Source organism: Periplaneta americana, chromosome 3 (assembly GCF_040183065.1).
Source record: "Periplaneta americana isolate PAMFEO1 chromosome 3, P.americana_PAMFEO1_priV1, whole genome shotgun sequence".
Taxonomy (NCBI): domain Eukaryota; kingdom Metazoa; phylum Arthropoda; class Insecta; order Blattodea; family Blattidae; genus Periplaneta; species Periplaneta americana.
Window position 1 is genome coordinate 198,375,954 of NC_091119.1, and position 15,259 is coordinate 198,391,212.

Consider the following 15,259-nt stretch of genomic DNA (forward strand, 5'->3'; position numbering starts at 1 on the left):
TGTTGCTGGTTGCATCGGCCCGCTGCCGCTAAGGAGCACTGCTATATCACCATTAAATCGAGAAAAATTCGTTCCGGCACCGGGAATCGAACCCGGGACCTCTCAGCTCTGCGCGCTGAGGGCTCTTTTCCAACTTCCAATATTGTTGCAGGTTACATCGTTACAAGAACACTTTGCTTATTTCCAAAATGCTGTGTATTGCAAAGTTGATTCCAAAGTGATTCTTTTTAAACAATTTTTTGAAATCAAAAATAGACGTATTACTAATGATGTACCGAAGTATAATATTTCCGTGCAGAAATTCTGCATTACCATATAGTGAAGAATGGGTAGAACGGAGAAAAATTCTCTCCGGCACCGGGAATCGAACCCGGGTTTTCAGCTCTACGTGCTAACGCTTTATCCACTAAGCCACACCTGATTGCAGTTCCGATGCGGGATTGAACTGGAAAGAACATGTTGCCAGGATGCCCTCCAACCTTTTCCCAAAATTGATCTTACGATTTACTCCCAGAGGCCGAAGAAGCGCTGGATAGAGACCATAACAGACCCTTAGGTCTAATACGTGAAATTGTTATGATGATTATTTAATACAGGAAATATGTACGTATGTCAAAAGACCCCTTTAAAGAGTGAGAATTTCCTATACTGTTAAGCTGGTTGTATGCAGGGTGTTTGAGAAATACTTTGACAAACCTTGGGGGCATGTTCCTTACACCAAAACATGGAAAAAAGTTCATATAAACATATCTCCGAAAATCCTTACTTTTTTAGTTATTAATGAAAGAACATAATGAAACATCTGTTAGATATTGTTACCTTGGCAGCAAGTGATGTAACTTTAATCAATTCAGAAACTCATAACAAATGTTCAAAATGTTCTCCTCTTGTTTCCACTTTCATTGTTATGAGTTTCTGAATTGATTAAAGTTGCAACACTTGCTGTCAAGCTAACAATATCTAACATGTTTCATTGTGTTCTTTCTTTAATAACTAAAAAACTAAGGATTTTCGGACATAGGTTTATATGAACTTCCTTTATTGTTTTGGTGTGAGGAACATGCCCCCAAGGTTTGTCGAAGTATTTCTGAAACACCCTGTACACGATGTTTTGTCAAATTCAACGCTTCATAAGACTTGCCAATACTTCACAAGTTTTGACTTTAAAAGCCTTTTATTGTCTTCAAAGTAAATGAGAACATGTTCTAATTGGACAAAGACTTGACAATTTTTGACCTATGTGAATCGAAAATATTAAGGTCCAAAAACTATAGAAATTTATGGCGTCCGAGAGAAGTTGTTTGTGAGTTATTTCAATTATATGAATTGAACCCATGTACGCCGTGGAATACCACATCAGAATGAAGAAAAATAATGCGTATGAGAAAATTGCAAGGCAGATATTTCTAACAAGTACCAATGCATTTTTTTTTTTAATCAAGGAGACAAGATTTCTTGTAAAGTAGAATATTTTATGTTTGTACAATGTTTTATTTTCGCTGGCAGAATTAAGGTCATAAGACCTTCTTTTCCACTCAACCAGCCTTAAGCAATACAGTAGCGACATACATATTTAAATTACTAATATTTACAATACGCTAAAGGTTCTCCAGCATTATTCTTCAGTTAAATTTTAACGACTAGTAGGGGAGAGTCGGGTAGTATCGGACATCGGGTAATAGCGGACAGTGAATTTCTTTCATCTACCACACGATGATAGTACCTGATTGACATGGTTACGTTTCTGTGATGTCGCATAGAGAAACGTAACCATGTCATTCAGGTACTACCATATGGTGGTAGATGAAAGAAACGCACTGCCCGATATTACCCGATGTCCGATACTACCCGACTCTCCTCTATGTATTTAATTTGAGATAAAGCCTACATGAAAAAGTAATAATTTATGAGCTATAACTCAATTCAGTTTATAATAATAATAATAATAATAATAATAATAATAATAATAATAAAGCCTATAGGGCCTTCTCTTACACTGTACCAGGTCACAAAGTATAGGCTACAAGCAATGAAAATTTAACAAAGAGTTAAAGAACAGAGTAATAACATATTACAAAAAATAATAATAATAGCATAACAAAATCGACACTAAACAACATGAAAATAATACCATGCTTAATAGAAAAAAGAAATTAAATACATTGGAATATAATAAAAGCAACTCATTTAGTACAAATGGTTAATATGGAAAACGTAAGGAAGAATACAACAAAGTGGAATGTAATAAAAATAATAATAAAAAACAAGAAAAGAAATACGAAAATTAAATAAAATCCACAATAAAATCGATATAATAATAAATTAATCTGGTGATCAAGAGAACAAAAAACGGGAAAGGAAGGAAAAGATATATATTTTTACAAAACAATAGCAGAGAAAAGGGCTTATAATTGAAAGAAATCTGAATTGAAAAAGTGCAATTTTAGTTTATTTTTATATGCAAATATGTAAAGAATTATAATTAAGTTGAGATAGCTAGTTGGTTAAAATGATGAGAATTAATATAATAGAAGTTTACTGGAACTATATCTGTAGTGCCCGGGAGAAGTGGCACAAGTCAAAAATGTTAATTTTACAGGAGAAGGAAAAAACTGTCTTCACATTGGTTTATGTCGATTTGATTTTCTTCTGTATGAATTATTGTAATGGGAGAAATACTTATGTCTCTTTTCCCAAGCGAGCAGATGTTCCGTAAGTTGTCAATAAATTAATAAAAAATGTTTGTGGAAATTGTCTTATGCCATTTTTGCCAGGTTTTGCAGATATTATAGGGAGAAAAATTTAAATCTAAAATATATTGATAGAATGAGAATAATATTAATGTAATGAGATTTTATCATTAGAGGTTTTGTATTTTATTTAGAGAAATTAATGGTGATAATAAGAATGGACAGATGTTAGTTTCATTACAAGTAACAAATATTAATCAGTAATTATTCTGTTAAGTAAGAATTTATGTCATTTTGACCTAAATGAAGTTATTGTCCAACAATCCCTGACATCACTCGGAAGCGAGTTCCAATTTCTAGCAACTGAAACTGTACAGGATGAATGTAAAGATGTCTTGTGGCAGAGTGTAATGAGTAAATTGTAATTGTTGTGATGAGACCTGGATACATTTTGAAAATGAGAAGGCAAGTAGATTGGGGTAGCGGTCTGGATAGGAAGAAAAATTTGATCGTGTACAAGCAACTTTAAATAAGAATCGAGACATATATACGTCAAACTTTTCGACATCAAGATTCCACTGTCAATTTTTTTTTTTGTTAAGATATTTCTTTTTGCGTTACGTGATCTTATGCGATTATTTTGCAGCTTGTTTTTATTTTAAGAAAATAATGGACGCAAATATGATATATGCATTAAAATGAAATAGAACTTTTTGTCAGCATTCGCTTATTTTCACATTACTTTTGTCGAATAAGAAGTATAAAATTGTTTATGTGATACACGTTACGTCAGTTCCACCAGTTTGGACAGTTATCATTCAGTTTTTGTTATCTCGTATTTTTCTCTACTTTCTAAAACACGAATGGAAACATATCTGAAAAGCTTTGCTTTCTTATTTAGAAAGATTCGTGTCTTTTCCTTCTACGGAATGTATTTCGGTGCTAGCCTCATGCATAAAAAATAACTTCTCAAAATAGTTCCTGCATATCCAATCGCAGCCCATAGTTCCAACTGCATTCCGGTATTTTTCCATTCCCGACCGGTCGAACCACTTCGACTGTGTGCAGAAATACTGCCTCATCATTAAACAAAACAAAAGAAGAAATAAAATGAGCACGCTTACCTTAGAGGCGACACGATGCAGTAGGAGTACACTCATGATCAATTAAAGGCGGGCACTTCAACACTGGTTAGTTTAGATGCAACTCTGCTTTGATTTTCCTAATTTAAGGATAATAAAATATGTGTTATTCAAATAATTATGAAGATTAAAAAAACAGCCTTTAATGAAGTTGAGGGTAATATTTTATTTTATTTCTTATCGACCGTGTAATTTTTAAATTGTCATAATATATCGTTCCGCCTGACGAAACATTTGACGTACGTTGAACACACAATTGAAAGTAGTTACGACGGCCTCCTATCACCTGTTGACGTATACCTGTGACGTGGAAATGGAGAAACGAGTAGTGGGAGCTTTGCCTTATATTGACCCCCGACGAGCCCGCAATCTCCAGCCAATCAGAGCCCACCATTTGTGGGTTGGTCTTGTACATGATTTGCTTTTATTTTTTTGTACGTTACGTAGACTATTTGCAAAATTCCTTGACTATAGATCAAGGATTTGCTGACGGTGCACGTTTTTTATGCACGTGAACTTGGTTATTCGGAATTAAAGCCGATTCATTTGTCATAAAGCTCTAAAACTTACGAGCTTTCGGCTGGTTTTTGATAGCTCTGTTTGCTTAAGTTGTCCCGTCTACGTGTCGTCTGAAGTGATACGTTTACACGTACAACGTTCACAGCGATCCGGGAATGTTGATTGTGCTGAATGTTGACATGTCTAGCGCATTCGAAATCAGTGACACAGAAAAAAAAAATAATACCTTAAAAAGATAATTATAATTGTCGTAGATAATATGACAAAGTTCTCATCTTATCATTTATCATTTCAATAAGACTATTTCGCGAATAATAAAAAATAAATAAGTAATAAAAAGAAGATAACATAATTATATTACTGTTGGATAAGACATTAAAATTGCTAACAATGTATGTCTTTGAATGGCATAGCATTGGCTTCCTGCAATATGAAATGGATGTTTAAAAATTTGACAATCGCTGTAGAAATTATTATCAGTGAAACAGCAAAATTAAATATTTGAGGTTATAACTTGTTATTTCAATTAAATATTTTCATTTACTGAATCATAGACAAGATAAGAACTCTTCTGATATTTGAATAAGACTATTTCGGAAATATATTAATAAATAATTTATAACATACAGAAAAAGATTATTTTATTAATTAATATAATATATTCAATACTTACGTTTGCTAGCATGGCCATCACGCTATATCACGGCCTACTGTATTGTTAAGAAAACAACGAACATGGTGAACATCAGGTGCGACAAAATATTAAACAAATGCGCATCAGGTGCGACAAGATTGTTTCGAGAAAATTTGCAGTTGATAATTTATTGGCTTTGATTGGTTAAAACACAATAAGTCCTTACACTCCATTGGTGCATTGGTACATGAACAATTTCCGAATTATATTGCAACAAACCATAAGATATCGAGTGCATCACTTGAAATGTGTGTTTTTATAACCCGCCAATAAATTTCATTGTCCAAGCCGTATCATGTGTCGTTTTGATACCGGTAATTCTAAAGCTTATAGTCACTTTAGGAACAGTCTGTTGAAATTCGTCAAAACTAGAGTTCCTGGATAATAATTGAATATAAGATCTAAACATTACCTACCTTGTTGCATAATCCATTAAGCTAATAAATGCAAGTTAATAGGTTTTCGTTATTCCTCAGTGATAAACTAGCTGTAATAATTTTATGTTATATATATGTATATAAAATTATTTTATAAATATAATATATTATAAAATTATGTATCGAATTTGTTTCATATCTGAACGTAATATGGATGTCTATAATTTTACTTCTCATAGGAGATTTGTTTTTCCATTTTCACTGCAATAAACCATTACATATTTTACTTCTTGATGGAATAAACGTCTCAACTCTAGTTATGAAGGGACTGTAGAGTATAGACGTTACACATAATGAGGTATTTAGTATTTCATTGATCCAGTTTATTTTTATCTCGGTACATATGTATGTATGTTAATGTAAGTCATGGTTAAATCCAACCAGTCACAAGGAGTATGTTCATTGTCTCAACTCTTACATTCAATAATTATCGAGGCTCTACTCAGAACTAACTGCCAGACCCAGTATATGCCTAATATTATGCCCTGTACACTTCTGAAGTGTAATTACTGAAAAAACTCCAGTAAATAGTAATAATGATTGCAAAACCAAATGTTATTATCTACTAACTTACATTTTGAATGCATAAAAGCAATTTTTTTGTGATATTTTCTAAAACTTCAACGTGAAAGTTGCATAGTATTTGGCAATTTTGATCTATACTTGTACAGTAAACTACATTATTTTACCAGCTATAACGGCTGAGGTTATTATCATCCTTAGCATACGATGACCCCGTACTAGTTGAATTTTTTTTTATTTTAGTAGGTTATTTTACGTCGCTTTATCAACAGCTTAGGTTATTTAGCGTCTGAATGAGATGAAGGTGATAATGCCGGTGATATGAGTCCGGGGTCCAATACCGAAAGTTACCCAGCATTTGCTCAATATTGGGTTGAGGGAAAACCCCGGAAAAAAACCTCAACCAGGTAACTTGCCCCGACCGGGAATTGAACCCGGGCCACCGGCTAGACGCGCTAACCGTTACTCCACAGGTGTGGACTATTGTTGGATGATCGTTCACTTCTGCTTAAATATTATGTAGATGTGAAACTGGTCGACCTTGACATTCTAACTGCTCAAGATTACTTGAACTCATAATCCATTCAGCAGATCGAAATGGACTAATTAGGAAACTAAATCTATTTCCGATTTCACTCACCGAATTTCGTCAGCTGCTTGCAATAAAATATTATCCACTTCCCATAAACATGTCAGTAATCATAAAAATATAAATAGGAAAGAACATGCAAGTTAGGGGCACACGCGAAAGGCAAACGTCTGATTTCGCAATCTTTTCTTACCTAAAGGCAGGAATAAGGTTGTATTTAGAAAGATAGTCCCGTGGCGTTTACACTAAGTGCAGTATTACGGAACGGCGGGTTTCAGTAAGTGTGTACACTTCTGAACAAGAGATTTGGCGTCATACGACAACAGACTTAAGGCTCATTTACAATGAAAATTAAACATAACGTAAGCATTAACTTAATATAAACGTTACGGTAAAATCAAGATCATTCACGATGGGAATATAAACATAACAGCAAACATACTTGGTAACCATGGAAACATAACAACGACGCCATTTCCTCATATTCTGTCATATACTTCATCGCTCCACGATTGTGTACTGTTTGCAAATCACGTAAGCATAAGCATGAAAGTTTGGAGTTTGCAAACTTTCATGTTAACGTCTTACGGTAATGTTTATGTCAATGCTTATGTGAATCATTGTGAATGATCCCATTTGGTAGCCTGGGCGCAAACTTCTGTGTTTATGTTACGGTTATGTTTAATTTTCATTGTGAATGGGCCTTTAATCGGAAAACAACTAAGTTGACTGAAGTTGTAACCTTCTTCGTCTCTGAAGCGTGTAAGCCACGGTCGCTGGTTCAAATCCCGTCATGTGTCAGTGTTATGTCTTACGTTATCTTGTGCGGGTGGTGTTGACGACACCAAAGAGGAGTCGATCTAATGTTTAGAAATTAGGCTCAACATGAACTCTGATAAGAACATAGAAGTGTCCGCACCTGTGGAGTAACGGTCAGCGCGTCTGGCTGCGAAATCAGGTGGCCCGGGTTCGAATCCCGGTCGGGGCAAGATACCTGGTTGAGGTTTTTTCCGGGGGTTTCCCTCAACCCAATACGAGCAAATGCTGGGTAACTTTCGGTGCTGGACCCCGGACTCATTTCACCGGTATTATCACCTTCATATCATTCAGACGCTAAATAACCTAGATGTTGATCCAGCGTCGTAAAATAACCCAATTTAAAAAAAAAAACATAGAAGTTGTTTATGATTAAGCTTTCCGTCTTAGAGGCGTTCAAGTCCTACTTCAGCAATTTCACTTACTGAAACATGATTGTTCAAAGAGTTTCGGAGCAGCTTGTGAGAGTCGTGTTAGAAATTGCATCAGATCCACCCGTTATTTGTGAAGCGGCTCGCAGCTGTGTAATGCTTTCTCCTTCCTACTTGAGGGACACAATAAATAAATACAATGTGTTTCTACGTGGCGATTAGCACGTGTAGACTACCGTATGCTCCGTCGATATTCCAGTTTTGTGATGATGTGTGCTGCAATGGATGACCTAAACTCGAAGAAACTTGTATGTGTATGTATTTATTCACACTGCAAATGGGTGTGTGTGTGTGTGTGTGTATATATATATATATATATATATATATATATATATATATATACAGAGTGTTTCAAAAAATACGGGGCATAATTTCAGGTATGTATTTCCCACATGTAGACAATCAAAATAGTTCATTACAACATGTGTCCGGAAATGCTTCATTTCCGAGTTATGGCCTTCACAACATTGAAATTCACCGGAACGCTTTTCTTTCCGCAGGTCGTTGTCATTACAGAAGATGTTCAAAATGTCCACCTCCTGCTTGAATACAGACCTCACATCGATGTCTCCTTGACCTGCGAACACGATCCCTTCGGAATCGAATTGTGGCATGTTCTGAGGACATACGCAATACTCCTGGAGTTTGGGATCGTGTTCGCAGGTCAATGAGACATCGATGTGAGGTCTGTATTCAAGCAGGAGGTGGACATTTTGAACATCTTCTGTAATGACAACGACCTGCGGAAAGAAAAACGTTACGGTGAATTTCAATGTTGTGAAGGCCATAACTCGAAAATGAAGCATTTCCGGACACATGAGTAGCTTAATATGAAAGGCGGACATCTGAACTTCAGATGAAATTTAGATAATGTGGATTCTTATACATTTTTTCATGCTTTTTTCAGTTATGGTGAAACTATATACAAATTCTAACACTACACTTATAAAAATAAATTGTTATAAAATACTACAAAGGACACTGTGAAACAAAAAAGTGCCTCTAGATCAAAACTATGGAGACAACAGATGTCCGTATTTGATATTAAACTACTCACATGTTGTAATGAACTATTTTGATTGTCTACATGTGGGAAATACATACCTGAAATTATGCCCCGTATTTTTTAAACACCCTGTATATATACACGCGGTAGCATTGGTAACTAATTACACTCAATAGTGACAATTAATAATAAACACAACTAATAAAAAACAATAATTAATAATAATGATAAATACTAATGATAAATAGTAATAATAATAATAATAATAATAATAATAATAATAATAATAACAACAACAAGAAGAAGGAGCATCCCAAATTAAATGAAGCATGATCACTTAAAATAACATGTAAAGTATTTAAAAATAGGCTTAAGGACTTTGCTAATAGACGGTAATACATTATGCAGACTATTTTGTTGTTTTACAAGTATAGTGAGTAAGCAGAGAAACATAGTGAATCTCCAGTGATTTGTATTGGGTGTGCAGTGTGTTGTAGTGAAAGTGCAGTGAGCTTATAAGTAAATTCTGAGAGTTATAGTGGCAGAAAAATAGATTTATAGTGAACGGGTGTGAGTTATAGTAATCGTCGTAAATTGCTTGTAATGGGGTCTAGGCTAGCGATTTGAGGTTAATATAGTACGAGGCGCATCCAGAAAGTAAGTTTCCCGATTTTTCCCCTTGAAAGTAAACGTAATTAGCCGTGTCAATTGCGCATGCGTAACAGATCTATGACGTATCAATCATATGCCAGCCGGACAGTCCCGCCTGGTGCCAGTAGCGTGGCAGCAGTGGTCCGAAATGGAAGCTCTTATTCCTTCTCCTGCGAGGTTCGGTCGGTGATAAAGTTCTTTAATGCACAAAGCATTGCGCCAATTGAAATTCATCGGCAGCTCTGTCAGGTCTATGGGCCGAACATCATGAGTAAGCAGATGGTGCGTCGCTGGTGTAGGCAGTTTTCCGAAGGTCGTCAAAGTGTCCATGATGAAGAACGCAGTGGGCGACCGTCCCTCATCAATGATGATCGTGTTGAGCTGGTGTGGCAGTGCATCATGGAGAACCGGCGCTTCACGATTGCGGAGCTGAGCAGCCATTTTCCGCAGATATCGCGATCCTTGTTGCATGAGATTGTCACTAAGCACCTGCTGTTCAAAAAAGTGTGTGCCAGGTGGGTGCCGAAAAACCTGACACCCGAACACAAAATGCAACGTTTAGAAGCAGCACTGACATTTCTGCAACGGTATCACGATGACGGCGACGAGTTCCTCGACAGGATCGTCACGGGCGATGAGACTTGGATTTCGCACTTCACCCCGGAAACCAAGCAGCAGTCAATGCATTGGCGGCACAGTGGATCTCCGGTCAGGACGAAATTCAAACAGACGCTGTCGGTACGGAAAGTGATGTGCACTGTGTTCTGGGACAGGAAGGGCATTCTGCTCATTGACTTCCTTCCAAGAGGTGAAACAGTGAACGCTGACCGTTACTGTGAAACACTGCGAAAATTGCGACGTGCCATTCAAAACAAGAGGCGTGGAATGCTACTGCAGGTGTTGTGCTCCTCCATGACAATGCTCGTCCACATACGGCTCGGCGCACAGCAGCTGTTTTGACGGAATTTGGCTGGGAGTTGTTTGATTATCCACCCTACAGTCCTGATCTTGCTCCCAGCGATTTTCACGTTTTCTTGCACCTGAAGAAATTCCTGTCCTCCGGTGAGCGTTTTGGCAACGACGAAGAGCTGAAGACGTCTGTCACACGCTGGTTCCATTCACAGGCGGCAGAGTTCTACGATAGAGGGATACAAATGTTGATCCCACGATACGACAAGTGTCTCAATTCTGATGGTGGCTATGTTGAAAAATGGCTGAAACATTGCTGTATCTGTTGCCAATAAATGTTTTTTCTGAAAGTGTGTGTTCTTTTAAAAATAAATAGGGAAACTTACTTTCTGGATGCGCCTCGTAAGTACAATTCTACGGAATAATAAGGATGTAATTGATGTTCTGATATTTGAAGTGTTGTATCACTGATGAAGTGTGTTGTGTCACTGAAGTGTGTTGTGTCAGTGAAGTGTGTTTGTGTCAGTGAAGTGTGTTGTGTCAGTGAAGTGTGTTGTGTCAGTGAAGTGTGTTTGTGTCAGTGAAGTGTGTTGTGCCAGTGAAGTGTGTTGTGTCAGTGAAGTGTGTTTGTGTCAGTGAAGTGTGTTGTGTCAGTGAAGTGTGTTGTGTCAGTGAAGTTCTATAGTTTACAGTGGTAGTGCAAAGTATTTGAACACAGAAATGTTTTTGAAGTGTTAGTGAAATCAGGATAGAATCAGTGAAATGTGTCTTAGTTCCAGTGCAGTGAGTGAATTGATAGCGAAATGAGTGTAGTGCTGAAAGGTAGCAAGTATGAACATATATCATATATACTCGTGGTTTTAAGTTCCAACTTAGGATTAAGATATAAATTAGATTTACTTTAATGAATTATGTTATATTAAGTGATTCATTTAATTTAGGATGCTCGTTGTTAATATTATTATATATTGCTATTATTATTTTATTATTAATATCATGACTGTATTTTATTATTATTATAATTATTGAGTGTAATTAGTTACCACTGCTACCGGGTATTTACCCATTTGCAGTGTGAATAAATACATATCATCAGCAAATATTATGTACTTTATTTTTTCTCCTCCTATCACACCTCCCATGTCCTGAAAACTGTTTATCATTAATTCCTCCAAGCAGATGATGAATAGAATAGATGATATACTCGTAATAGGTTGTGATTATGTATATGATGACGATGATGATGATGATGATCTATCTGTCTCTATTTTTATCCATACATCTATCTGTTCGTCTACTGCCGGGATTGAAATTTGAACAGCATTTTCTTAGTTCAGTATGGTGTGGGTTTATTCAAGCGTATTTAGTGTTCTTGGCGACAGTCCCTCATCCATAAACTGTCGATCAGCGACGACTTCACAAAAAAGAAAAAGTTTATTTTGTAATTTGCAGTGGAATTCTGCCTTAATATTAATCTTCGGTGCCGGTCCATGGAACACCGGTTAAGAGAGGCGGGAACCGGTCATGGTTGTGATGGAGAAGAGTACTTGAAACCAGGGGTAGACAAACCCCCAGACATTATCAGGAAACATTTTTGCAAGGCGCAATGAAAGAATACAATTGTTTAATCACAATTGAGGTGTAAATTTTGATGTGTCATGCTTTTTTATGCCTCTGCTTGAAATTAAGCTTGAATAGCCTACTCTCATTTATTACATTTCGAAATAGACGTTGCCAGAGCAACCGAACTGAAACAGTTGAAAGCGAGCATCATGCCATTAAGGGCCCCATATACGCAAATACTTATCGGAGACTTTCTAGATTTATAGTTCACAAAGAAGTCGTAAGAGGTCGCTGAAATCATTTATTTTTCGTGGAGAAATCGCAAGCTTGGTTTGACAAGGTTCTAACTGCAAAAACCATTATTCTGAGAAAATTGAGTTTAAAGTTTCATTATACTATAACTTTTTTATTTATGAATATTTTTCTTAATAATTTTATATACCTTCTTAGATATCAATGGAAAGTAGTTTTAATGAGTTCTCTTCAAAAAATTTCTTTTTAAATCGTAGAATCTGAGGTAGCGAAAATGCAGTTAGAACCTTGTCACTTTAAATTTGACGCTTCAGGAAAGTTACAAAGGTGTAAGTGCACATAGAACCTTGTCAAACTAACTTTTTAATCACTATTCAAAAAATGTGTTAGTTACAACTCCAGATTATAGGGACAAAAAAATGTAAATACCGTAAATCTATGTTGAAAAAAGAACATTATGGTATCAACTATAAAATAATGTTGGATTGTGACAGTATTTCAAACAAACATGTATTTAGTCTATACCAAGTGGGTCGCTGAGTACTAACTTGTCTTGCAGAGCCATGAAAGGGATAGCTGCTTTGTGTCCTTTTTCAAATGTGAGAGTTCAATTTTCTTATTTTGAATTTTTGGTTTGATATTCAAAATACGTATTGATGCTGTGGAACAGGGTTCAACACTCCTCTGTGTTCATTAAAATTGATATTAGCAACTTCTTTTATTCATCTGCCTCATGGGTTAATTTGTATTTTATTTCATGATAAGGCCTATGTATTTTTGAACTTCACAGTATCTAGTTGTATTTTTTCTCTCTACCCCAATCTCTAACCCAAATCTTCGGCTTAGAGTGCAAAGCTGCTAACTAACAAAGAGGAAATTTTACAGGGGACACAAAAAACTATGTAGCTATAAATTAACTCTTAAACTTAGCTTTGGTTTTGGTCCTAAAGTTTCAGAGTTAATTCAAATTCAGTTTTCTGTTTCCCCTGTAAATTTCCTTTCCGTTGGTTAGCAGGTTTACACTCTAAGCCGATGAAATACATTTTTTCTTCGATTTCTTCTTTAGTATTAATGCAATAACCATTACTGCATATTTTACAGTTATAACAAGCACAGAACTATTGTGTATCCATTATTAGAACTGTGATGAAAGATATGACCAAAGTTTTGACATGGTGTAATATAGCCAAAATCTTATATTTTATCAAAAATTGTATCATATTCTATGACACAGAAATTTGATAGTGTAATGTAGACCTTAGTGAAGTTACAAAAACATGACCTTGTGTTTAATGCAATTTAAATGACAGATGGCGCCACGTGCCAATAATTTTTTTGGTGATTCTAATACTATATTTTAATTTCTAGAAAGGTTGTTTATGGTGTAATTGAATAATTTCGTAATTGAAATCGTTTAACTACCTTATCTTTGTCCATATACAGTAAATAAACTATATTTTCAATTATCTTAAATTGAACCCAGTACTTGCTTACTACCTTACTACCTTACTTACTTACTTACTGGCTTTTAAGGAACCCGGAGGTTCATTGCCGCCCTCACATAAGCTCGCCATTGGTCCCTATCCTGAGCAAGATTAATCCAGTCTCTACCATCATATCCCACCTCCCTCAAATCCATTTTAATATTATCCTCCCATCTACGTCTCGGCCTCCCCAAAGGTATTTTCCCCTCTGGCCTCCCAACTAACACTCTATATGCATTTCTGTATTCGCCCATACGTGCTACATGCCCTGCCCATCTCAAACGTCTGGATTTAATGTTCCTAATTATGTCAGGTGAAGGATGCAATGCGTGCAGCTCTGCATTGTGTAACTTTCTCCATTCTCCTGTAACTTCATCCCTCTTAGCCCCAAATATTTTCCTAAGAACCTTATTCTCAAAAACCCTCAATCTCTGTTCCTCTCTCAAAGTGAGAGTGCAAGTTTCACAACCTTACAGAACAAACGGTAATATAACTGTTTTATAAATTCTAACTTTCAGATTTTTTGACAGCAGACTAGATGATAAAAGCTTCTCAACCCAATAATAACAGGCATTTCCCATATTTATTCTGTGTTTAATTTCCTCCCGAGTGTCATTTATATTTGTTACTGTTGCTCCAAGATACTTGAATTTTTCCACCTCTTCGAAGGATAAATCTACAACTTTTACAAAATCAGGTGTGCTAATAATTTTTGGAGCCAGTCTAATTATACATATTAATTAATAGACGTTACGAAGTAACTAAATGCGTACAAATCGAAATGTTAAAATTCGTTCTTTTATCTGTAAGGCTTTGAGCAGTTCACTAGGGCAGAAACCTGCAGAAATGTGGCCAGCAATAAGACCGGCTGTAAGCAGACATAAGAAACTCTGTAACATTTTATGGCTTGAGGGGGGAGAGGGAGATTTGAGAGAAGAGAAGAGACGAGAGAGAGCGTCTGGCAGGCCGCAGAATACCTGGGAGGCAAAGAGCTATGCACTGAATGCACCTGATGTGGCAGTATCCACCTGGCATGCATCCTGCTCTTCGTCTGTCGTGTAGTGCGATATTCGAGAAACTTCTCACATACCACCAAGAGGCAATGGGAACCAACTCCGGAGATGCACGACTGGTTTTGGGCTAGGATTAAGAAGTAATAGTAATATGCGTTACAAGAGCGGTATGTTGACGTTTTCATGTTCGAGGAAAAGATTGAAAAAGCGAAACGTAGTTGAGCTTTTTTAATTTCCGAGAACATGAAAACAAACATACCGCTCGTGTATCGTACATTATTTTGTGCGAAGATCGTTTATTACATACCTGAAAGACGAATTTCTAGTTAGTTGCAATGAAATCTCCATGTTGGTTTCTGTTTAATGACGCCAACTTCGGAACACCAAAATATCTTTCTTCAACATTGTTGCTGTAAAATGTTTTCTGTGTTTATTATAATCCAGCAGGCCGTGATATACGTCTGTCTTTTTTCCCCCAGTCTATAAATGCGAACTTAAAACAAACGGTAAGGTTATGTAATGATTTTTTTTTCATTTTAAT

General features: G+C 36.1%; 2 protein-coding genes and 1 long non-coding RNA gene across 4 annotated transcripts in view; 2 read left to right on the plus strand and 1 right to left on the minus strand.

The window, feature by feature from the left end:
• The window catches only part of LOC138696944 (facilitated trehalose transporter Tret1-like), a 119,732-nt gene extending 115,736 nt beyond the window's left edge, over positions 1-3,996 (minus strand). Inside the window, exon 1 of one of the 2 annotated variants that reach the window (XM_069822458.1) lies at positions 3,815-3,996. In XM_069822458.1, the coding sequence (XP_069678559.1) occupies positions 3,815-3,850 (36 nt within the window). In that variant the 5' untranslated portion in view covers positions 3,851-3,996. The remainder of the gene's footprint in view (positions 1-3,814) is intronic. The other variant, XM_069822461.1, reaches the window with a different exon arrangement.
• Positions 1-15,259, plus strand: part of Roc2 (Regulator of cullins 2) — a 298,758-nt gene that overhangs the window by 129,206 nt on the left and 154,293 nt on the right. The window lies entirely within an intron of this gene.
• Positions 1-15,259, plus strand: part of LOC138696946 (uncharacterized) — a 122,077-nt gene that overhangs the window by 66,066 nt on the left and 40,752 nt on the right. The window lies entirely within an intron of this gene.